The sequence below is a fragment of the Carassius carassius genome, chromosome 24, assembly GCF_963082965.1.
Source record: "Carassius carassius chromosome 24, fCarCar2.1, whole genome shotgun sequence".
NCBI classification, from domain to species: domain Eukaryota; kingdom Metazoa; phylum Chordata; class Actinopteri; order Cypriniformes; family Cyprinidae; genus Carassius; species Carassius carassius.
In genome coordinates, this window is record NC_081778.1 from 28,986,244 (window position 1) to 29,012,186 (window position 25,943).

At 35.7% G+C, this 25,943-nt stretch overlaps 3 protein-coding genes across 3 annotated transcripts; all 3 read left to right on the forward strand.

Moving 5' to 3' along the window:
- Window positions 1-1,216: 1,216 nt before the first annotated feature.
- Window positions 1,217-15,224, forward strand: LOC132103396 (ubiquilin-4-like). Its single transcript, XM_059508477.1, has 11 exons — window positions 1,217-1,393; window positions 1,933-2,084; window positions 2,193-2,350; window positions 8,033-8,295; window positions 8,486-8,644; window positions 9,130-9,361; window positions 12,509-12,648; window positions 12,750-12,833; window positions 12,919-13,034; window positions 13,360-13,558; window positions 14,286-15,224. Exons 1-11 carry the CDS (start codon window positions 1,247-1,249, stop codon window positions 14,436-14,438), a joined length of 1,803 nt encoding a protein of 600 aa, XP_059364460.1. The 5' UTR covers window positions 1,217-1,246; the 3' UTR covers window positions 14,439-15,224.
- A 1,548-nt stretch (window positions 15,225-16,772) lies between these two features.
- On the forward strand, window positions 16,773-18,436 carry LOC132103400 (ragulator complex protein LAMTOR2-like). The gene is made up of 4 exons (XM_059508480.1): window positions 16,773-16,967; window positions 17,493-17,655; window positions 17,925-18,014; window positions 18,117-18,436. The coding sequence occupies exons 1-4, from the start codon at window positions 16,900-16,902 to the stop codon at window positions 18,171-18,173; spliced, it is 378 nt and encodes a 125-aa protein (XP_059364463.1). The 5' UTR covers window positions 16,773-16,899; the 3' UTR covers window positions 18,174-18,436.
- A 1,231-nt stretch (window positions 18,437-19,667) lies between these two features.
- Window positions 19,668-24,842, forward strand: LOC132103398 (ras-related protein Rab-25-like). Its single transcript, XM_059508479.1, has 5 exons — window positions 19,668-19,797; window positions 22,009-22,204; window positions 22,502-22,695; window positions 23,544-23,624; window positions 23,784-24,842. Exons 1-5 carry the CDS (start codon window positions 19,761-19,763, stop codon window positions 23,909-23,911), a joined length of 636 nt encoding a protein of 211 aa, XP_059364462.1. The 5' UTR covers window positions 19,668-19,760; the 3' UTR covers window positions 23,912-24,842.
- Window positions 24,843-25,943: the final 1,101 nt, after the last annotated feature.

Consider the following 25,943-nt stretch of genomic DNA (forward strand, 5'->3'; position numbering starts at 1 on the left):
CACACCTACATGTCAAAACTTTGCATGCACGTTAATGACCCTAAATGAGAACTATTCACAAACATTCAAGAAGAAAATTTTGTTTTCTTTGCCCGCTTTTCGTGAGCATCCTGTTGAACAAAACTGTAAAAAAAAAGCTAAAAAAAGATTTGAAACTTGTGTTTAATTTTTTAAAATGCTTACAAAATACACACAGACATTTTTCTTGATGGTTTATACTGTTTGTTACACATAATGACACACTCTTGCAGTTTAAATCTAGATTAAAGACCCATCTCTTTAACCTGGCTTACACATAACACACTAATGTGCTTCTAATATCAAAATCCGTTAAAAGATTTTTAGGCTGCATTAATTAGGTAAACCAGAACTGGGAACACTTCCCATAACACACGATGTACTTGCTACATCATTAGAAGAATGGCATCTACACTAATATTAGTCTGTTTCTCTCTTATTCCGAGGTCACCGTAGCCACCAGATCCAGTCTGTATCCAGGTCACTGCAGTCACCCGGATCCAGTACGTATCCAGACCAGATGCTGGATCAGCACCTAGAAAGGACCTCTACATCCCTGAAAGACAGCGGAGACCAGGACAACTAGAGCCCCAGATACAGATCCCCTAAAGACCTTGTCTCAGACAACCACTGGGACAAGAACACAGGAAACAGATGATTCTTCTGCACAATCTGACTTTGCTGCAGCCTGGAATTGAACTGCTGGTTTCTTCTGGTCAGAGGAGAACTGGCCCCCCAACTGAGCCTGGTTTCTCTAAAGGTTTTTTCTCCATTCTGTCAGCGATGGAGTTTTGATTCCTTGCCACTGTCACCTCTGGCTTGTTCAGTTGGGGTCACTTAATTTACAGCGATATTGTTGACTTGATTGCAAATGATTGCACAGACACTATTTAAACTTAACTTAGATGATGACATCACTTATCAATGATGAACTGTCTTGAACTGTCATTTTGCATTATTGACACACTGTTTTCCTAATTAATGTTGTTCAGTTGCTTTGACGCAATCCTTTTTGTTTAAAGCGCTATATAAATAAAGGTGACTTGACATAATGTGCCAATAACCGCGTACTTGGAGCTTTTTGGGTCATTTAATACAGTGAGAGCTGTGTGGTGATGTCGAAGACACTCCGTGCCACCAGAAGGCGCTGTGGAACAATCGGCGTTTGCAGCACTTTTCCCCGCTGCTTGTTGGTGCGAAGATGTAATGAAGTAAAAGAAGAGTAAAGATGGCGGAGAATAGCGGCACGGACCCTGCCGTGGAGACTAACACTGAGGAGAATGCCGCCGCTAGCGCGACTATCATTAAAGTCACCGTCAAAACACCGAAGGATAAAGAAGAAATAGCCATCGCTGAGGACTCATCTGTTGCACAGGTGATTGTTTGGCGGCTTCTTGTTGTTTGTATCACCCGGGCGTTCGTTACACCAGCGGCTAACAGCTTTAGCCAAGGAGCTAACGGCTGACGACGAACAGTCCAAAGCCGAAAATCGTCTCAGGGGATATTTAGAATGACTTCCACTTTTGCTAATACTCAAATTAGGTCATTTTGAGCATCCTTTTAATCGTTTCTGGTCTTTCAAAACGCCTGCAAAGTAAGGCTTTCTAACTAGCCGTTGTCGTTAAAGAAACGGCCTGCTTAGGCAGAAGGTTCTAGTGTGTCATCTTTGCTCGCGCTCGATCTTTCTTTTTTGCTTTTTATTGTTGACTTCAACAATATATGGATAAATTAAATAACGAGTTATATAGCATTTCATGTTAAGGTGGTGCAAGCAGTGTTTATGTCAGTTCATTTGACCAGTCGCTGGTTAATGTTTACGAGATAATTTCTAAGAAAAGAGATCGTGTTGTTGTCTAAAAGTGAGGTTGATTTCACGTATAACATCATAAGCGCGTGTTTTTGTCCTCACGACAGTTTAAAGAGGAAATCTCCAAAAGATTTAAGGCGAAGCAGGACCAGTTGGTTCTGATTTTCGCCGGTAAGATCTTGAAGGATGGAGACACGCTCGGCCAGCATGGCATTAAAGACGGACTCACGGTGCACCTGGTCATCAAAACCGCACAAAAGTAAGATGACCTGCTTTTAGGGTCAAAACACTCATGGGATTTGCATATGCAAAGCCACAATGTGTTGTAGGATGATGCCTGGGCATTTAAAATGTTTTGTCCTTGTAGGAGTTCAACTGGTAGTTCGCAGACCTCAGCCTCTTCTGGCCCTGGACCATCTCAGGGCAACACGGCTGGAACCGCTGACCCCAGCCCGGCCGGCAACCTGGGCACTCCACGGGACACTGGGTCGTCCCCAACCCCGACACAGCCACCAAATATTCTAGGTGAGGAATATCTTTAAGTTTGTTTATATTAGATGTCAGTAGGGTTGATTGGGTTTTTTACGATACCGGTGCCATTTCGATACTTTTAAAACCGTACTGGTGCCTAAACAGTACTAGAACCAATAGTTATCAAAGAAAAAAAAACAGAGCCGCGAAAAACTATGGATAACATTAAAGAACATTACAAAATATTTAAAATAAATCCATAGTTTTCACACACTCCTTGGATGCTCTCATTCTCCAAGCTTCCCTTACTCTAAGCGAAATAAATGTATATCATGATCTGGGTCATTGTTTAATACAAAACCACACATAATGTTTCTAATGTATCTCTGTCAATCACTCTGATATTTAGTTAAAATGAGTGCTGACTGTCACTGTCTTTAATCAGTTCTGTGCATGACTGTATGGTCATTCTTTATCAGAGGTGGGTAGTAACGAGTTACATTTACTTCGTTACATTTACTTGAGTAATTTTTTGGGGTAACGAATACTTTTCGGAGTATATTTAAAGATGGGTACTTTATACTCTTACTTGAGTAAATTTTTGGGGGAAAATCTGTACTTTTACTTCGTTACTTTGGGCGATGCTCCTCTCGTTACTTTATCTTAATGCAATAAATGTTAGGTGCTTCAGTTTATTCCAAACGCGCCGTCTACTTTTCTCTGGGCAATGAGCGATTGCCCTTTCGCGAATGATTCATTCTTTTGAGTCAATTCTGTTCAAAGGCTTGATCAAACCAATTGGCAAACGAGTGAATTGGTTCATGAATCAGTTTGAATGAGTCGTTCAGTTCCCTGCCGCACGCGCTGAGCGTCTGAAGTGGTTCACTCGGAGTTGTAATGTTTAAGAACAGAAAGAGCGTTGAAAACGTGGCTGGAACTGCACTGAATTGAAATCTGCAAAGGCTATTATTTGCTAGCGATGGAGATCCTTATTAGATGAACACCGCGTGTGCTGTCTACTGTTTAACAGGTAATAACTTGGGCTACATTCGATTACAGTACACGATACCACTGACATTAGTTTGTTGTACGTGTGTGGCTTATAACAGAGGGGAGTCAAGTTGAATGCAGCTTCCAAAAGACAAAAAATAGCCGATTAAGATTTTATTAATTTTAATACAATCACACCGGCGTGAGTACGTTCAGCAAGTCATATAATCAGCTGCTAAATTCAGATCTGTGATCGCTTGCTGGCGCTGAGCCAGAGATAGATGCGTTTATGCAGCGCTGCGCATTATAACCAATCACACATGATTCTTTTGAGCTTATTAAAGCATTGGCCAATCAGAGGTGTTCCGATGAGTCATCGCTAAAATTCCGGTTCTTCCTTCACTCGCTCACTGACTGAATACCTCTTTCTGGCGAATTTTCTCGTCAGAAACAACAAAGTGCAGATGTTTATACGAATCTTTAATTAAATATTGATTTCACAGTGTTAACAGTTTCAGTGATTTTAATGGGAGTTTCTGAGAGTGATTGAAATCTAGACTGTCTGTGAAAATGATCTTTAATAATGTAAATGTTATTTGCTCTCTTTCTGAACAATGAAAGATTAGTAGCAATATTTATATCACATTAACTTTCAATGTTAAATTCACATTTAATATAAAGTCAGCCGTATTAAAAATATGTTATGGCATGACACCTATATCTGTTACTTAAGTAAACAGACAGGGTTTTATAATAAATTACATAAATTGGAGTAAAGACTGATGAAATATATACATTTATACACGCACACATACATTACATACATTTTATCTATATATCTAAATAAAAATAGGCTCAGTATATATGACCCAAAGTAACTAGTAACTAACTACTTGAGTAGATTTTTTATCCGATACTCTTTTACTCTTACTCAAGTAACTATTCAAGACTAGTACTTTTACTTTTACTTGAGTAAATATTTCTAGAAGTACTTTTACTTTTACTTGAGTACAGTTTTTGGGTACTCTACCCACCTCTGTTCTTTATAAAGTAGCAACAATGTCGTTTGTAAAGTACAGTCTTAAGCACATTAGGATTTTCACCCCCAAAAAGGATTCTAAGCCAGTTATTTATATATTTTACTGTAGTATGTCAGTAGGAAATATTAGTTTACATTTCCAAACATTCATTTTGGCATTAATTTTAATAATAATATAGTGAGATTTTTGAATGGACAAGCAGATCTCTGTGTGGAGCACCGGCTGTTGTCAGACTGCTTCTGCATTCAGAAATCTCACTAGATTATTCTTAAAATGAATGGCAAAATGAATGTTTGGAAATGTAAACTGATATTTCCTACTGACATACTACAGCAAAAGATATAAATAACTGGCAGAACACCATTCTTTGGGGTCAAAATACTAACGTGTGTAAGACTTTTGCACAGTAGTGTATGTAGAAAGTACGTATAATTAAATTAGTGTAATTAAAGTATGCGTTCAAATGTGTTAAGGGCTCGATTGTCGCTGGAGGAAACAGCTGTGATGTGATGAGCGGTGAACAGAGAGAAAACTTTACAGTAGATGAGAAACCGATTGCTCCCTCATTACCTTTTAAACTGTTTTTATGACAAAGAACTTCACAGATACAGATATACTAACTAGTGTTGTCACGGTACCAAAATTTCAGTATTCAGTACCGATACCAGTGAAAATCCATGGTTCTCGGTACCAATTTCGGTACCAAAGCAAAACACAAAAATATGCTAATAAAAAAAAAAAAAACTTTTTATCACTAAAAATAAAACCAATGCCATTCTTTATACTTATTTACAATTGTGTTTAAAGTTTTTCTACAAGTAATATAATTATCAAAAACAGTAAACAAGTTTCACCCAAATTCCAATTGTCTTTTAATAAATGAAATTTAAACACATTTTCTTTTTTGGTAAATAAAGGAAATTTGCTATTAAAATTAAAACATGGAAGAAATATTGTGTGTTTTTTTTTCAATTTTTTCAACAGTAGTAGCAGTATCACATACATTCTACTAAATAGTAATATTTCTAGCACAATGCCTTTATGTAAAAATTAACTTTTATTTTGACGGGTTGACGTGAATACCTTTAACCTCTTAGCCTGCACCCCGACGCCCTCATCCTGAAAGGCCCTAAACTTGCACGTGTCAGTGTTTACGAATAGATTTAATGAAACGGGACAAATTTAATCTTGACAATCTATGTATCATTATAAAGACCTAAGCCTCAAGCATTGAACGACAGCTCGCAGTTTTTCAATGGAACGGTTATAAAGACTGTATTTGCTACATTTGTGCAAGCAGTACACATAAAAACATGAACAATGGAAACGCTGTACATACCAGATCTGTCGTAATAACGAGTCATGAACACATCCACAGCTGTAAATCCCGGTTTAGGTGGAAAGGTAAGGGTCTACTGAACGACATCTCATGGAACACGTTTAGTCCAACGAACCAATAACGTTGTAATATGGATCATAATTCCTTTGTTTACATTTCAGTTCTTCAGCGACAGAACTGTTTGCGTCCGTTATGGAATAACTCACGGTCAGAAACTGCGTCTTGGTAGTAAAAAAACGACATGGTTTTGCAGCGTACAGTGACACGAACAGAATGAGGTGATCCATCGGAAAAAATAATGAATGAAAGATAGGCAAAAGATAGTATATTTGAATTTTGTCGCTCCCTCGTGACGTGCTCTGACGCACCTGTCAGCTGATGGAGGCGGAACTTATAGCGATCGCCTTTTTCTTTGTTTTATTTTTCAACAGTTTTTATATATGTGAAAGTGTGCTTTATGTTGAATGTATCTGCATGATTACCACCTGTTTGAGTGCAAATCAGCCCAAATCAGCTCGCTATTACTGAATGATCAAGGCTATCAAAGTGAACGCGTCTATATGAATAGAGAGAGTGGAATATTTACTTTGGCACATTTGTGTTATTACCATCTGTATAAGTGGCCATCAGCACTTTTTAAAAAATTCACTGTAAATACTGCATTTCTAGCAATCTCAGGATTTTCTGTAGCTGGCAAACAAAAGTTAAATCTTTTTTTTTTTTATATATATATTCTTATTGTATTTTTCTAGTGCTCAAATAAATCACTTATATGATGTCTAAGTTTCTGTCTAGTGTTTTATAATGGAAAAAAACTATGCAGTGGTATGTTTACTGACTAAATAGTTTGTAGAAGCCTTCAATACTATTGGGAAATATATTTTTGTATATTTGGGGGGTGGGGGGTGTAGACATAGTCTCATAAAAATATTTGCAGGAGTCTCTTTTTTCATGGTATCTTATTCAGATTTGAAATAGAAACTCATGAGACATGTGACTTTCAACCCATTACTTTTCTAGATTGCTCCAGGTATCATTTCATGTATTTCCATATCAAATAAAAAAATATTTTAAAAAGCACTTTCAGCTGTGAGTCCCATAATGGGGGGTGCTGGCTAACAGGTTAAATTGACACTGGTGTTACTCAAATGAAACGGTAAAATGCTTGTGAAGTGACTCAGAACAATTCTGGTGATGTTGTTTATGTATGTCCAGTCTATGTAGTAAACAAACCATTCATTCATTCATTCACACAGAGACGCGCAGAACATGCAGGATTCATGTTTCAACCAACTTTTGCGACTTAATATTTACAGATACTGATCCATATGGAGATTTAATTAATTTATGGTTAACTTTGACTAACTTTGACAAATTCCGTGACAGTCCATATTAAAATGTAAGTTTCATTTTCATGACTGGATTTTGAGATTCCATTCGCGTTTTCTGCCTTAGTAGAAATCATAGCGCTGTATGCGTCAAGAACCGGGTTGACCGGGTCCTCGGTACCACAGGTACTTAAAGAAACCTGTTACCGTCACCATTTTCATTTTTTTAGTACCGACTTGGTACCGAAGTACAGGGTTTTTGACAACACTAATTCTAACAATCTATCGATAAACACACACCTGTCATCTGTTTGTGTTTGAGCCCACTCGCGCTGCTCCGCTGAGGTCTGCAGATTAAAGAGCACGCTGAAAGATGGGAGGACAAAGGTCTGCCGTCATTTTCATATGAAATTTAAGGGGACTGACTCTGAGGCGATCGTGAATATGCTATAGCCCCGTTAAAAAGCCTAGCGATGCCCCTGCTTCTTGTGTACATTTCAGAGAACCAGGACAAATATTTCAATGGATCGCTCAGGCATTTAAGAGGCACCGAAATCTGCGTTCTGATTTGGTTCGGTGCATACCAGTTCCATAGGTACGGGTTTCGGTACCCAACCCTAGATGTCAGCCCTTTGTCTCTTTTAAATGTAATTAAACTATTTAAGTCTTAAACCTAAAATGTAATAAATGATGCCTTGAAATTACTGATACTAAAACTAAAATAATTAAGATCAAATAAATATATAAAAATTAATAATAATAAAAATACAAGGAAAACATTGACAGAATGTACATATTTCCTAACCTATTCAAACTTTGAATCATTGTCTTTTTTCAATGTAATTTTACAATGGTGTTTTGTTGCAATTTTGTATTCAAGTATACTATATATTTTTTTCTAAATTAGTTTCTTTTCTAGTAATAATTGTTTGAAATTCAAATATTGTGAATCCTTATGTAGTATTTTTGTTCTTTGTAAGACCGTTCTGTAATTTTATTTAGCTTTTGTTTGACACTGGTTCTCCTTGTGTGTTTTCAGCTGGGTTTGGTGACCTCTCAGGCCTGTCTAACCTTGGGATGGGATCTGCCAACTTCATGGAGCTTCAGCAGCAGATGCAGCGACAGCTCATGTCCAACCCTGAGATGCTGTCTCAGATCATGGAGAACCCGCTTGTGCAGAGCATGATGTCCAACCCTGACCTGATGAGGCAGATGATAGTGGCAAATCCACAGATGCAGCAACTAATGGAGCGCAACCCAGAGATTTCACACATGCTTAACAACCCAGAGCTCATGAGACAGGTATGTTCTTGGACTTGTACTACAGAATGGAAATTTACAAGATAGTTGATTTGCTTGCAATAATAAAATGCTTAAGTGAGTGTGCAGTTATATTTGTCGTCCAACTTGCACCAATAAAAGGTGTGCATTTGCTTCATTGCATTAAGGAACTGATTTGTTTTTAGTAACATTCTTTTTTTTGTTTCTTAAGACAATGGAGTTAGCACGAAACCCAGCCATGATGCAAGAGATGATGCGTAACCAGGACCGCGCGCTTAGCAACCTCGAGAGTATTCCCGGGGGTTACAATGCTCTTCGGAGGATGTACACAGACATTCAAGAGCCCATGTTTAGTGCTGCACGTGAACAGGTCAGACACATTTATTGATTTGAAAAAAATATTTATTTTAATTAGAAAATAATGTAATTTTCACCTAAAATATTACTGAATTGATCAAATTTAAAGTCAAGTCTCAACACTCATTTGAAATGAATAACAGTAAGTGTTAGGCAGGGTTCACACCGCAAGCATAAGCTGAAGTGATGGTTTCGGCACAGAGTCTATTTCTGCTGCACTGCTCACGCTCAATTAAAGTGACAGCACACTTTTGATGGACAAAATAAATTTGACTTCATACAAAATGTGCTAAAAATGCACCGAATTTAACAAAAATGGGAATGTCACAAAAGAAAATGAAGAATCCAAAATAAGTATAGAATATTTACCCATTTAAAGCTTCCAGTGTGAATACTCTTGTGAGTGTGACAATGTAGTTACTCTGACATGAAGCTGACATGGAGCTCAAGCTTGCAGTGTGAAACAGGCATTATATTGCATCATCTTATTTTGAACAGTTTGGAAATAACCCCTTCTCGGCATTGGGTGGAAATGCTGATAACTCCGGAGTACAGCCCTCCAGGACAGAAAACCGAGAGCCCCTGCCAAATCCCTGGGGTCCCCCTGACGCTACTGCTGCCACCACCACCACCGCCTCTGGGACCGCTACCACCACCAGCTCCACCACAAGCTCAACCACACCCAGTGTGTCCAACCCTCTGGGCATCAGCTCCTCTAGCCTTGGAAACGGTAATAACCTTTAATGTAAACATTTGGCTTTAATTTAAAAAAAAAAAGGTCCATGATATTTATATATATTATTTATAAACATACATCCATATACATATATGTATATATATCTATGTACATATATGTATGTATATATGTGTGTATATATATATATGTGTGTATATATATATATATATATATATATATATATGTGTATATATGTATATATATATATATATATATATGTGTGTGTGTGTGTGTGTGTGTGTGTGTGTGTGTATGTATGTATGTGTATAAATGTATTTATTTAGCCTGGTAATTTAAGGCACATTTGACACACTTGCCCTGCCCCAGACCTATGTGGATCATCTGCCAGACAAAGCAGAACTGTTCATCTTGAGCAACTCGGCATTTCATTTCTAAATCCACATTTTGAACTAATTTGGTGAACCATTTGGCGCGTTGAACTAGGCGTGGGTGATATCTCGATATTTCAAATATATCAAGATATTTTTTAAACACGATATGGATTTTGACATATCGTATATATCGATATATTGTTTATATTCTGATTCCGCCACTTTGCTTGTTTGTCTTCTCTGTGCTGTGCTCGCCCCCGCCTCCTTGATTTTGTTCCCCCTCCCCTCGCGTGTTGTCTCATTGAACATGGCGGCGTCCACTACCAGCCCGGAGCCTACAGAACATCTTTTAAAAAAAGGACAACTGGCTCCATTATATGGAGATACCTCTGTTTTAAGGCTTCGGACGAACAGCAGGCAAATGTCTACTGTAGGGCCCTATGATTTCCGCGATGCAGAAAACACCGGAAACATTCCGGAATCGCGGAATCCAGTCATTAAAACGGAATTAACAGTGGAAGTCATGGAATTTGTCAAATGTTGAATGAATTAATCAAAAGTAGGTCATTGCACTCGCATCAAATTGCGATATGGACTAAAATCTTTAAATATTAAGGATGTGAACACATGAACAACATCTCCAGAACTGCACTGAGAGTCACTTCACGAGCATTTGACCATTTGATTTGAGTAAAACTATCGTCATATCACATCATAGACCGTAGTATCACATACACAGAACTCTAACGGTAAACCCGTCAAAATAAAAGTATTTGCCAGAAATCTATTACTATTGTTCAGCACAATGTACATTGTACACAATGTACAGCCTACTACTACTACTACTATTAAAGTACTATTAAAGTAAATACAAATTTCAGAGGTGAAAAAACATTTCACCTAAGGCTATTTTAAGAATTTTTTTTTACAAATTAAGTTGTTTTTATGCATTTAAATAATTACACATGCTAAAACACAGAATTGGGTAACAATAAAACATATGGTGAAGAAAAAAATAAAGCATTTCATAGGGCCCTAAACATGTACTATTTAGCATATTTGTTTTTACAGTAGTTTTTGGGGGGTTATTTTTCCTGTAAAGATAGAGATATATAGGGGAAGTCGTGGCCTAATGGTTAGAGAGTCGGACTCCCAATCGAAAGGTTGTGAGTTTGAGTCCCGGGCCGGCAGGAATTGTGGGTGGGGGGAGTGCATGTACAGTTCTCTCTCCACCTTCAATACCATGACTTAGGTGCCCTTGAGCAAGGCATCGAACCCCCAACTGCTCCCCGGGCGCCGCAGCATAAATGGCTGCCCACTGCTCCGGGTGTGTGCTCACAGTGTGTGTGTGTGTGTGTGTTCACTGCTCTGTGTGTGTGCATTTCGGATGGGTTAAATGCAGAGCACAAATTCTGAGTATGGGTCACCATACTTGGCTGAATGTCACGTCACTTTTTTATATCGTGTATCGAGATATAGCAAAATATATCAAGATATATTTTTTGCTCCATATCTCCCAGCCCTACGTTGAACCATTGGCATATGCTTTGGCTCTGAAGTGGCACTACACAGAACGATCGGTGTATGACATCAAAGTACCGCGAAGAGCGATTAAAAAAAACAAAGTGAGTCGTCTGCTGTCTAACACTTTTGCGGTTCTTTGATGTAACACATCGATCGGTCTGATGGTAATGATGCGCTTCAAGTCGAACAAGCCTAATGATTCAGTAACCCATTCATAAAGAACCATTTACTTCACTCCTGAATGAATCAGCCATTTGAACGAATCAAACGAATGAATAAATGACTCTGAGTTAATCATTAAGGCATTTACCACCACTTACTGACAGTTTTATTTTATTATTTAGAGTATCATTTCATTAAATTAATAATTTCATATTTTCATAGTAATAATAGTAAAATGAAGAAAATAAAGTATTAAAGTTATAGTTCACTCAACCAAAAATGACAATTCTGTCATTTACTCACATGGTCCAAAAGAGTAGGCTATATGTAATACATTTTTTCAAACAAAATATTTCTTGCGGAACCTACTTTTTGTAACGCCTGTTTGATGCTTTACACAACAATGACTTTACATTATCTTTTGTGAGTAATTTCTCCAATTTTGATGTGCAATTAATTCGATTAATCACCACATCATGTAATTAGATTAAAAAAATGATATATATATATATATGTGTGTGTGTGTGTGTGTGTGTGTGTATGCATCTATGTATGTTTTTTTTATTTTTTATGAGCAGATAATGTAAGAGCACTGATTATTAAATTTGTTAATAATGTAAAAAAAAAAGCTGCATAAAAGGCTTTACATCTCAGTTTAGAATTGTTTAGTATTTCTAATTGATTTTATATTGAATTACCGTATTTTCCGGACTATAAGTCGCACTTTTTTCATAGTTTGGCTGGTCCTGCGACCGTAAGTCAGGTGCGACTTATTTATCAAAATTATTTTGACATGAACCAAGAGAAATTAACTAAGAGACATGAACCAAGAGAAAACATTACCGTCTACAGCTGCGAGAGGGCGCTCTATGCTGCTCAGTGCTCCTGTAGTCTACACTGAAGACATAGAGCGCCCTCTCGCGGCTCTAGACGGTAATGTTTTCTCTTGGATCTTTGTTCTAAATAAATGCGACTTATAGTCCAGTCCGACTTATATATGTTTTTTTTCCTCATCATGACGTATTTTTGGACTGATGCGACTTATACTCAGGTGCGACTTATAGTCAGAAAAATACGGTATTTATTATTATTATTATTTTTTTTTTTTGTGGTTTGCTTTTAGGTATGTTCAACAGTCCTGGCATGCAGAGCCTAATGCAACAGATCTCTGAGAACCCTCAGCTAATGCAGAACATGCTCTCTGCTCCTTATATGCGCACCATGATGCAGTCACTGGCCCAGAATCCTGATATTGCCTCACAGGTTGCAAGACCATCATTCCCAAAAGTTCATAATTTATAGAAGTTTTAATTTACTGTGATGATCTGTTATTAATGTGTTCTAAAATCTAAACATTCTTTCAGGTATTTATGAACAACCCTCTCTTTGCCGGAAATCCACAGCTACAGGAGCAAATGAGACAGCAGTTGCCTGTATTTCTACAGCAGGTGTGTCCAGTTTGCGTTGTTGTAGATTGTCTATGGGGTATAGGTTTTATTTTCTAACTGACTTGTTTTTCTGACACACTTGCAGATGCAGAACCCAGAAGCCCTTTCTGTAATGACAAATCCTCGAGCCATGCGAGCCCTAATGCAGATCCAGGAGGGACTGCAAACCCTTCAAACCGAAGCCCCTGGTCTCATGCCCAGGTGCAATTCCATTTGTCAACCACTATAGAAACATGCAGGGCAAATGGATAGGACTTTTGTTTTTATTTCATTTTTTTTGTTAAAAAAAAGTCTCTTATGCTCACCAAGGCTCCATGTATTTGATGAGTAATAATACAGTTTAAACTGAAAATGGTGTGAAATATTTATTGTTATTATTATTATTATTATAAATGTATTTAAAATATAATTTATTAATGTGATGCAAAGCTGAATTTTCAGTAATGTAAATTAGTTGACGGATCCCAGAATCTAAACAAGCAGTGTGGCAAAATCTGCACTTTCCTTGTGTCTGGTCTCTTTCTAGTCTGATACCTGGTGGGATGGCTGCTGGTATCCCTGGTGCCCCACTGCCCACAGGGGTGAATGTGACTCCTGAGAACCCTCCACCCTCAGGCCAGGTCCCCTCCCCGGCCCCCACCCCCACCCCCGCTGCTGGAACAAACACTGCCCAGCAGCAGCTCATGCAGCAGATGCTACAGATGTTTGCCGGAGGGAATGCATTGGTACTTACGTTTTTTTGTTGTTGTTAATAACATTATTAGTGTTTCTTGTTAATTACCCATATTCTAGTGATTGGCCGAAATCGAATCTGTCCCGGCAGTCTCATAATTAAAAATATTTTTACATTCTCATAATAGCATAAACTGTCTTGTTTTGTGCCATTCTTTTGGCAAAGAATCTGTCAAGTGAACTGAAATGGAATGCACAATATGTCCTAGTACCCTTACGAAATTGCAAAAGGCTGTGATTTAATAGTCTGTTGTGCAAGGCGCACAGTTTTCTCACGGTCAGCTTGTGTTCCACTTTTTCTCATTACAAATCCCTATTTCACCAGATTTGTAATGAGACTCATTTGTGAACCTGTTTTAACTGAAACAGCAGGTTTTCCGCCAAGATAACAGCTCAAGGGTTTCACTATTGCAAGTGTAGAAATTAAGACAAAAGTGTTGTAATTGTCCCTGTTGTAAAGTAAAATATGCTCATTACAAAATATTTTTCACTTTTACTTATTTGAGACGCCTTCACAACTAAAAAGATGTTTGGAGTCCAGGTACAATTCAGTGCAGAGTCTTTTTACTCCGGTCAGGTTAGACACTGAAAATGGGCTTTAGCAGACTTTTAAAATGTGCAAAATTTTCTTCTGGAAGGTGTATCACCAAATCTTGTGGAAAATACTGAGTATGTTTTGTATATTTGATTGTGCTCACCTCTTTTCACCTTGCTTTGCAGACTCAGACTCCGGAAGTGCGTTTCCAGCAACAGCTGGAGCAGCTGAGTGCCATGGGCTTCATCAACAGGGAAGCCAACCTTCAGGCCCTCATCGCCACCGGGGGCGACATCAACGCTGCCATTGAAAGACTGCTCGGCTCCCAGCCTTCCTAATTCAACTGAGAGCTTGCGAAGGGAGACAAGAAGCAAACATAGTCCTCATCACATAAGATCTGACAAGCTCTATATAGACAGAATTCCAATTACTCTAATCGTGTTTTTTTTTTTATGCTTCAATCAGTCGATTTCTGAATCATCAGCAATGAGGGTTTCAAATGTGTTCCTTTGAACAAAAAAACAAAACAAACAAACCAGAATCGCTGTGTAATGATGTCACACTAACCCCTCATCACTAGTAAGATGGGACAAAGCTTACAATTGCTGAACCAAGATTAAATTACCATTACTTACAATTAGAATACACTCACATGAGGCACTACTCAGTGGTTAGGGGAATAAAATCCATATGCTTGATTACTGAGGCCCAGAGGTATTCTTGTCTTCTGTGAAAATGCTTGGTTTCCTTAATTTCTCCCTGTTTCTCCTAATTCATGCCTGATCAAACCAGTATTTATAGCAGAAACATAGAGCTTACCCTTTACTCCCTTTCCACCCTCTTGAGTTAACGTTGATTTGAGCGTTCCTTGACATTTTGATGTGTTAATCGAAATCTAATAGACATGAACATGTTGGAGCACTATAACACCTTGACTCTGATCGCTTACACTTCAGCTATTTTAGAAAGGAATGAGTTTTGGAGATGAGATTTGGAAAAGATATTCAGTCATCTCTTTTGTCGTTTGCCTTTGTAAGGAATGTACATGAATTGACCTTAAAGGCTTGTCATATGGGTAAGGTTGTAACAAAGCATCAATAAAATATTTCTCAGCTTAACAAGCAGTGGCGAATGTAGACCCCATTTGTTTCAACCGTATCTTTATGCTTTGACATAGAACTATTCTAGTGCCTGAAACACATTTGTATTGTATACTGGATACATCAAGTTTATCTGGCAAAAAAACAGCAGTTATAGCATGACAGTGATGCTAGCTTCTCTCAGTGCTACCCTTCTAATGGAAATCAATTTTTGTGTGTTTTATTGTGAATTTAAAATGTTAAACTATTTTTTTTTTTTTTTGTGCAGCTCGTCCATAATCCACTCTTTATTCAACCTGAATTGCATTACAGAAACCTATATTCATTGGTTTGTAGTTCCTTTTCTTACCTCAGATTTTTGTCTTGAATCCAATGGGTTTTTTTTTACTTTGCAGTGTTGGGCTACATGGGGCCATGCAATTTAATTTTTTTAAAACATTTATGAAGTATTTCACGATCATATTCTCTTACAATCACAACATTTCTAATTATTGTCATATTGTGGAGGTCACACACACAAGTCATTTGTTCTTGTTGATACATTACATAACCATTTAATTCCACGATCACAAAGCTTTACACATTATGATTGCTTTAACCAGATACCGTAATATAATTTCTTGCTAATGTACTTAAGCACATGATATGAAAATTGAAAACCATAATTTTTACAATTGTGATTTCCAGGATTGGAAACATGGTGAATCCTGTGGTGAAGTTTTAGTTCATTATGCTCTGCTGTAAAATTTGCTTTTTGTGGGTGCAATTACTGTAAAAAAAAAAAAATATATATATATATATACAAATTTGGGGGTCAAATATTGAAAAGTCAAGGTTCCAAAGGGTGAAGCCAGATGTAGAAGAACTACTTTGGTTCCTCAAGGAACCTTTCAGTGAGAAAAGAATATTTCAATAAATAAAAGAATCTTAAAAAAAAAAAAACTTCAATGCATTGGAAAGGTTCTATGGATGTTAAAGGTTCTCCATGTAGCCACTGAAGCCAATAAAGGATATTTATATTTAAGAATGCATATTTACAGTTATATTGTAAACCGGTTCTGACTTCTGAGGGTGAGCCAGTTTAAGATTTAAGTTCAGATATTGTGATACAGTGATAATAGCCTAACAAAGGGCTTTCTTAACTTGAGAGGTTGTTGCACTCATCTCCCAAAGGAAAGCCAAAACAAAAAGGTTGTGAAATCTCAAGTATTATTAGTTCTTACATACAGTTTGTAGACATTTGAACTTGGTAAAAAAAAAAAAAAAATACACTTAAAGCGTACTAAGAAGACTATCTACACGATACCGCTCGAGTACTGCCATTATTTACGATTTTTAATAACGCATTTATAAATCTGTATAAAAGGTGGGAAATTATATATATATATATATATATATATATTGCAATTTATAATTAAAATGACAACCTTTTAATTTCTTAACCCAACAAAAAACAACTCTGGTTATTTTTATTTTATTAATGACCCGAAAAACAAATGTATGAATCATCCTTGTTACGTTCTGTTGTAATGTAGTCCACGTTTTTGTAGTTCGCAAGCTCTGTCGTGACACTACATTTCCCATGTGCCATCAGCGCGGAAGTCAGCTGATGTTCTTCTTGGGCTGCAGGAAGTTCTTGCTATAATTTTCTGCTAACATTGAAACGTGTATTAATATTATAGACGAATGCCTTTAAATTATGTTGCGTCCTAAAGCATTAACACAAGTACTGAGTCAAGCAAACACCAGTGGCGTACAAAGCACGCTGTGAGTATATGAAATCCAGTCTTTCTTCGTATCCGTATAGCTTTAGCTAGCGGATAAATTGGTAAACAATATTGTACATTTATGTTCTCTTAAATTAAAATTAGGTGATTTTGTTCAGTAATGTCGTCTTGCATATGTCGTCGTTATATCATTATGATTATAAATCATTAACAATGTTATATTCATACTTGCGCCTTACTTAAAAATCACGAAATATATTTGCATTAGATTGCATAACAAATCAAATCTGTAGTTATTTTAAAGAAATACGGCACACAGATCTTTCAAGCAAATCATGACTTAAAATAAGTTTGTTAAATATTACAAAAGAGGAGACACTAACATCCACTAAAAACCACAAAACGCATGTTTACTATTAATGAATTAGTGTTTATTGGGCAAAAATGATGAAATTGGTTCTGAGAAATGATGTTTGCAGATGCCATTAGATATTGGTTTTAGTTTTTGGGCCACTTTGCAGGTCAAAGGCATATATATATATGAAGTGGTTTTGTTGTATTTTAGGTTATTGAATAATGAAGGCTCTCTATTGGCGTATTCTGGATATGGAGACACTGATGCAAGAGTCACTGCAGCCATTGCCAGCAACATCTGGGCAGCTTACGACAAAAACGGACACCAGGCCTTTAATGAGGACAAACTGAAATTAATTCTGATGGATTGTATGGTAGGAATGAAATTGGAACATTTGGGTTATATAGTAAATGATTGTGAATCCTGATCTTTGACATATGCAATAACATTTGCATTATACAAGATATGCACAAATTCAGCACAGCAGGTGCTATAGAGCAAGGCGTGTCTGGATTTATGAAACATATGTGCTTTTTTTTTTTTAAATTACACCATGCCAGAACTAATACTAACATGATAAACTATAGTATTGTTCTACAATATTTTTCTGTATAATTTGCTGCATTTTATTTGTCATTACAGGAGGGCAGGGTGGCCATTACACGGGTTGCAAACTTGTTGCTTTGCATGTATGCCAAGGAGACAGTAGGCTTTGGGATGCTTAAAGCAAAGGTGAGATTTGGTGTATATATAATAACTCTTGTTTACTAAGAAACAAATTCACATGGCATGTATTTTCATGAGAAATCAAAGTAACTGTGTTTATGTTCACAGGCTGAAGCTTTAGTGCAGTACCTTGAGGAACCACTAACACAAGTGGCAGCATCGTAGGATGTACTTCTGTGTATTTGTGTACATTGAAACAGAAACTTCTAAAGATCTTGGCCTTTATAATATATTACCTGTGGCTTTATTTATTTGCATACTCTATATGATTGCTATATAAAATTGTGTGGCTATTAGACCCAGAATGATGCTTTGCATAAACATAAGTAATTACATTTGAACTGCATTTTCCCTTTTTATTATCTTTTCTTTATGTCTCAGTATTTTTGCAGTCAGTGTCAACAATATGAAATAAATGTTGGATACTTTTTTTTGTTACATGTTGTTATTTTACCTTTAAAACCAGAAAGTGATGCTTTTTATTAATTACATCTGGAATAATATTAGTTGAGCCAAAAATATAAAAAAATAAGGAATACTTTAAAACGCATTTTCATTCAGCTAAAAATTGTGTGTGTCATCATGTTTATGAAGATGAAATATCACTGTCTTAGTTTGGGGTTCCTGCATTTCTTAAAAAGGTCTTAAAGTCACACTTTTATAAATCAAAGCTGTAAAAGGTCTTAAATCAGAGCACAAAATCGTGAATTTATAAATGGCATTAAATGTTGCATAAACTGCAAAAAATATCTTCCTTTTTGTGTTTTTTGTCTTGTTTCCAGTACAAATATCTAAGCATCCTTAAATCGAGGTACATTTACTTGAGATGCAAAAAGATATGAAGTTTTGTTTTCTGAGAAACTGAACAAAATTAATTGAGGTTATATTTAAAACAAGAACAAATATGTGTCAATGGGGTATGAAAACATTTTTGAGACAGATATTTGTTTGTTTTAATCACGCTAACTTCATTTTCATCAGTTTCTCATAAAACAAGTTTTCTTATATTGTCATTTTGCTTCTAAAGTAAATCTATCTTGATTTAAGAAACTTTAAACTTTGTACTAGAAAAGACGACGAAGATGTCTCTTCAGAAGGTACAGTAAAAGTAATTTCTATATTCTAGTGTTTGTGAGCAAAGGTTTAATTAAATTAATTAAAAAGTAATGGAGATCAATTGGAAGTTGCCTCTTCAATACATTTACATTTATAGACTATACTGATGTTTTGTGTCCATTGTCCATTCAAATTATTCCTCATATTCCATTTTCTTGGTCTTAAAAAGCATAAAATCTTCACAAAACCTCTCTAATATTTGTGTTCAAGCTGTAATTAACCGTGTAATCCATTATTGATCTTGGGAGAGACTGCTTTAAAAGAGCAATTGGTTGCTTATGGTGTTTCACTGGCTGAACAGGTGCACTATTGCACCCAGTTTCATATGACTGAACCTGCACTCGCCCTACCTGTTTGACCTGACTTGAACACACCTAATGTCACGCCCACTTCCCCCAGGTACGGCACATTTGATAGCGGAACTGCCAGGCTAACTTAACAGGGCTAGTTCCTTGTACAAACAACTGAACTGTCCACCATTAAAAGTGGAGATACATTTATATTCCTTACTGCTTTTCTGCTATTTCAGGTCAGCCACTGTAGCATATTCTTAGGCTTCCTTGGAATTGGTTGAGATTTTGACTCATGCAGCACTAATATAGATTAGTCAAGGAAGATCTGCTTAGGATATACACTATGGGGTCTGATGAGGCCTACAACTTTGTTTTCAAAGGTAAGAATTGACTCTTCCATCTCTGATGGAGCTTTGGACTCTTTTAGTTTTATGATCTGCAATCATTCATTTTACTGTTTTGCTGTTGTAGAGTATTGTTGGTATTTTCTGAAGTTATAAAAAAATAAATCAGTAATAGAGGAATATATAATGCAATTGTGATAAGAGAAACAAGGTCCCATTTGCTTTGCACATTTTTATATTAAACAAAAAAAGTATTTATTATTATTTGGAAGTACCTTGTGCAATTACATTCCTTCTTTTGTAAAGGTCCTATAGGGTGGTTGAAATCTGATTTCCACCACAACAAGGGTTAATTTACACAAGATCACTGTTAAGTTATTCAGTAAGGGAGGGGAAATAGTTGTTCCCTGTTAAAGCCCTTTGTGAAACAATGATCCGCTAGTGCATTCTTTAAATATCATCAAATCACAGAGACTACTTAAAATGACCTGCATTTTTTGTTGGTTTTGTTATGGTTAGATTGAAGCAAAAAGAACAAGAAGTTTTAAAGTAAACAATTTAAAACATTCAAGATAATGATCATTTAAAGCAGTTCTTCCCAAACCTGTCCCGGAGGCCCCCCTGCCCTGCAACTTTCGTATGTCTCACTTATCTAACACACACTCACTTGTTAGTAGAGACTGCAGAACTAAACTGGGTGTGTCTGATTAGGACAGGTCCTCCAGGACAGGTTTGGGAAGCACTGATTTAAAGGGCCGTGTTTATCACCCCCTTTGCTGGTGGTTTAATCTGAAATTATATTAAAATATCAAACACTTGAATTAAAGGAATAATGGAACAGTAAAGGGGAAAAAGAATGAAAATTTGAAAATGAAAATGTTCATGCCATCCAAGATGAATATGAGTTTGTTTCTTTTTATGGGTACAGATTTGGAGAAATATAGCATTGCATTACTTGCTCATCAATTGATCCTCTGCTGTGAATGGGTGCCGTCAGAATGAGAGTCCAAACAGCTGATAAAAACATCATAGTAATCCACAAGTAATCCACACCACTCCAGTCCATCAGTTAATGTCTTGTGAAATGAAAAGCTGCATGTTTGTAATAAACTCATTTTTTTAACTTCAAACTGTTGCTTCTGGCTAAAATATAAATCCATAATATTGCTTCATCCATAATATTGCTTCGTCCAGTGAAAAAGTTAATTACTATAAAAAATAATAATAATAACTTCACCCTCTAGCATTAGCTCTATCTATTCTCTTTCCTTTAAATCTACATTTTAGTCCTTGTATGTATTAAAAAAAGAAAAAAAAATCTTGCTACATGTGCTGCATTACACTACCAGGGATTTGTCACAGCACATATATTGTTGCTCTTTTGTTGGTTTGAATGCTTCTATTGTCCTCGTTGGTAAGTCACTTTGGATAAGCGTCTGCTAAATGATTAAATGTAAAAGTAAAACGTCTTGATGGATTTGTTTCTTATAAACACGCCACTTTTCACTACACAAGATTTTGTGTAAATCTTTGTTGTGAAGCTGTTTTATCAGCTGTTTGGACTTTGGATTCTGACGGCACCCATTCACTGCAGAGCAAAATTTCTACAAATCTCATGTACATCTTGTATGGCCTGAATGTGATACATTTTTAGCAAATGTTTATTTTGGGGTGATATATTCCTTTAATACTCATAGGCTTCTTTAATATGCTAAAACTTTGTATGATTCTAGTTTTCTAATGTTTTTTTATTTACTGCTCTCCTGACATAATAATATGATAAATGAACTACAATCCCAGAAATGTCATAATAATCAGACATGGGTGGAGTGTTGATTTTACTTTTGACATGTTTGAGTCATTCATGTTTGCACCTGAAATGAGTTTCCATAAGGAGTGCTGTACTGGGATTTCTTTCGACAAAAGAATATGACGATTAGATCTGCTTCTGTCTCAAATTTTAATGAACAACACGCCTGGACAATTTCATAATGAGGATGCGATTTGTGACTGTATAGTACATTTTGCCTCTTAATGTTGCACTTGTTATTGAAGAGTCCAAATCCAAGACAACAAATGACATCATGAGTTTGTGAATGGCTGGACTTTTAATCCACAACTAATCATAGATTTTACACAACCGAATGTTGCTTAATACACCAAGCAGTGGTTTTGGTAGTTGGTAGCCTAATACACCAAGCAGTGGAAGTTTTCCAGACTCATACGCACCTCCTTGTTTTGTTGCAGTGGTTCTTATTGGGGAATCTGGCGTTGGCAAGAGCAACTTGCTGTCACGATTCACCAAGAATGAATTTAATCTTGACAGCCGGACAACCATCGGAGTGGAGTTCAGCACCAGAACTGTGCAGCTAAACGATCTCACCATCAAAGCTCAGATCTGGGACACTGCGGGACTGGAGCGGTACCGGGCCATCACTTCTGCGTGAGTTTAACATGGTATAATAAATGATGGTGCTAAACAAGTAAACTTGCCCATAGTACCCCAAAAATGACAATTTTGTCAATTACACTCAGCATCACGTTTTTGTTTTTTCTTCTGTGCAACATAAAACACTTTTTCATAAAAGGGAAGGGTGACCATAGTGTCATCTCAAATAAAAAAAAATAAAAAATGTGATCTTGTTTATGACATAAGGTTTTATGACAGTGTTCTGTTCACTCAAAAAAGGAAGTTACTCCAGCCATCTGATCTGATGTGATCTGTTTTCCTGTATTTCAGATATTATCGAGGAGCGGTTGGAGCTTTACTGGTCTATGACATTTCAAAGCACTTGACGTATGAAAGTATAGAGCGCTGGCTGAAGGAGCTCTATGATCACGCAGATCCTCATATCGTAGTGATGCTTGTGGGAAACAAAACGGACCTGGCAGCAGTACGAACTGTTCCAGCAGAGGACGCAAAGGACTTTGCAGGTCATTACTGAAGACAATTTATTACCAGTTTACACAAAATTCACACGCAAACTCAAAGGTCTTCATGACAACACTTCGAAATTAGGGTTATAACGAAGAAATTATAACAAATATATTTATAATAATAATTGAATTATAATAAAATGTATTAAAACACACAGAAACTCAAAGCTTTTCACTATAGCCGGCCAAAATAAAATCTTTCTAACTTGGAGAAATTATGAAATCATATATATTATGTATTAAAATGCTTCATCCATGTTTTAATTAAAAAATAATTATTTTATTTATTAAAAATTAAAGGAATTATTAAATTTTTGTTAGACTACATTTTAAAAGATTAACTAAATTGTTAGTTTTATAAATTGATTTGATTACCACCATTTATGATAGTAATTTATGTTTGATATTCCAGTGTATATATATATATATATTCTAAGTACTCCTGACAGTAAAATAAACCACTATAAACCAGTAATGAAAAAAATCTGTAAATCGGGCACAATCTATTTTGCACTGCATTGCATTGTGTTTTAGAGTTAACGGAAATGTCAATGAATTTACAGTTTACATTTCTAGTCTATTATCCAGTCTATTAGAAAAAGAAAAAAAAATCTGTAGAAAAATGGATAATGTCCTTGCATAAAATCACCAGTTCATTTCATTTCATTAAGCTACACAGTAATTCAAATGACGGGTTAAACACCTGAAAAAAAAAAAGTTCCTTCATATTACATTGGGTTGTATTTTTAGGGACTTCTCTTAGAGATTATATATTATATATCATTCAACACAATACAGATTTTGTCAAACAATATATCTTTATATTCATCATTCTTTATTTATAGAAAAGAATGATCTCCTGTTCATGGAAACCTCTGCTTTGGAGTCAGTAAACGTTGAGGCGGCGTTCAACACTGTGCTTACAGGTAGCTACTGTTTATTCTGAACACATAAGGCCATATTTACATGTACTTAACGTGTTTCTTGCCCTCTTGGTTTCTCCTCTTCAGTCAGGCTTGAAACAGTGTAAGCACTTGACTTCATTATCATAATGATGCTGTTATTGTTTGATCTCTTTTTTTCAGAAATCCATAAAAAGGTGAGCAGCAAAGAAGTGACCCGAGGCTCTATCAATGCTGTGACATTATCCCAGCCTAAAGCTCCAGCAGAAGATGGACAGGAGGAAAAGAAGACCTGCTGTAAGAACCTGTGAAAGAACATATTGCATAGAGGAGTTCAGCATGAACAGTAGAGTTATCATAAAGAAAGAATGAGTATGATAAAAAAAAAACCCAAAGGAAATCCATTTCATTGACTGACAGCCATATTTGTATTGTTAAATATTATGTAACAATTAAAAGGCATTTTAATGTTTTTCAGGTTTGACAAGGATTAATGTCAGTTTTAATTAATTTAAATGTTAAATGTTCCCTCTCAGTACGAGATTTTTGTTTGTATTATTTATGAAATGTCATGCCAAACCTTTCTCTCTCTCTCTTTTTTTTTTACTTACATTTATTCACTTAACAAAATGTTTTGTCCAAAGAGACTTACAAATAAGAAATACAGCAAGCTTTTCATCTTACTCAAGTTATTGAGATCAATAGATGCTGGACACATAACCTTATCACTTTAATTAGCATAAGATGGAGGACAGAACTTTTATTTTATTTTATTTACATGCTCATCCAGACTGTTAAGTTTTTAATTTGATGTATTTAACATGCCTAATGAAGATAACTGAAAACACACACACGGTAAAGAAAAAAAAGTATTTTTATTATTTAAGACTGATCAGCACTAGTTTAATATTTTGTGCTATTAAAATCTATATGTAAAAGATTTATAAGCAAAGTGTTGATTTGTATCTTCACAAATGAATGCTGATGCTGCATGTATTAGGGTAAAGTGGGGGGAAACACCTCCCTACTCTTTCTCCCAAAATAACCACTAGATAAGTCAAGATACATTTATGTTGTAAATATGGGCTTCTGGACACATTTAACTTCTGTTTCACAAAGAAAAATTTCACAGCTTTCCCCCCGCTCTGCCCTATCAGTTGCTGCTGTTAAGACAATAAAAATAAAAATATAGAGAGCATGTCATTTTCCATAAAGAATTAAAGCAGAACTATGTATGAAAAATATCTGAATTTTTTGTATTTTTTTTTTTTTGAACAATGAGTCTCAAGTGCAGTTTGCATACAACATCAGCAAAAAAGGGAAATAAAACTGATAACACAAAAACGTTTGAAAAGGCACAATGAATATTCATGGTTCATCATTATTCAGTAAACAGAATAATAAAAAAATGACTTGGAATATTATTTGATTTGACCAGTTGTGGAATTGGAACTGGCTCTTTGAAATCATAAATGTTGGATTAATTATGATTATTCATATTTATTGTGAAATACACCACTGTGTGTGTGTGTGTGTGTGTATGTATGTATATATATATATATATATATATATATAAAAGAAATCTTAATTGGAACTTTTTAATAGAAGTCTCTTATGTTCAACAAGGGTACATTTATTTGATGAAAAATACTGTAAAAATAGTAATATTATGAAATATTATTACAATTCAAAAGTATATATATATATATATATATATATATATATATATATATATATATATATATATATATATATATATTATTATTCCATTATATATTATATATATATATATATATATATATATATATATATATATATATATATATATATATATATATATATATATATATATATATATATATATATATATATATATATATATAATATAATTTATGGTAAATCTGCAATTTTCAGCAGTCATTACTCTAGCTGATATATATATATATATATATGACTAATAATCTAATATGTGTAACTCTGAATGGTGCACACAGCTCTGCCTCATTGCCTCCTACGTGGCATTTTCATTTCCCGTCATCCTCTGTAAAGCAGTGAGTGAAGTCACGCTGTGAAATGTGTTAGAGCTCACCTGAAATATAGGTCTACCCCTGACGTGCCTTTTTTTTACTATTTTTCTAATGTACTGATGTACATTAATATCATTATACTCTGTGTTTATATTGCCTGACAACTATAAAAGAAACACCTGTGGCGTTACACACCTTTACGGAAGCTCCATCAAACATTTAATTGGGTCACAGAGGCACACTCGTGTGATAGACAGGTTAGTTGGCCAATAAGATCATTGGGAAGGCGGGCCTACGTCTCAGCACAAATGACGTA

Bases quoted from the DNA above. Each gene is read 5' to 3' on its own strand.
- LOC132103396 (XM_059508477.1), top strand. From the start codon at position 1,247: ATGGCGGAGAATAGCGGCACGGACCCTGCCGTGGAGACTAACACTGAG. The intron at 2,085-2,192 runs GTAAGATGACCT...TTGTCCTTGTAG, and splicing joins GTCATCAAAACCGCACAAAA to GAGTTCAACTGGTAGTTCGC. The intron at 12,649-12,749 runs GTTGCAAGACCA...ACATTCTTTCAG, and splicing joins ATCCTGATATTGCCTCACAG to GTATTTATGAACAACCCTCT.
- LOC132103398 (XM_059508479.1), top strand. From the start codon at position 19,761: ATGGGGTCTGATGAGGCCTACAACTTTGTTTTCAAAG. The intron at 22,696-23,543 runs GTCATTACTGAA...CTTTATTTATAG, and splicing joins GGACGCAAAGGACTTTGCAG to AAAAGAATGATCTCCTGTTC. The intron at 23,625-23,783 runs GTAGCTACTGTT...TCTTTTTTTCAG, and splicing joins GTTCAACACTGTGCTTACAG to AAATCCATAAAAAGGTGAGC.
- LOC132103400 (XM_059508480.1), top strand. From the start codon at position 16,900: ATGTTGCGTCCTAAAGCATTAACACAAGTACTGAGTCAAGCAAACACC. The intron at 16,968-17,492 runs GTGAGTATATGA...GTTGTATTTTAG, and splicing joins AGTGGCGTACAAAGCACGCT to GTTATTGAATAATGAAGGCT. The intron at 18,015-18,116 runs GTGAGATTTGGT...TTATGTTCACAG, and splicing joins TTGGGATGCTTAAAGCAAAG to GCTGAAGCTTTAGTGCAGTA.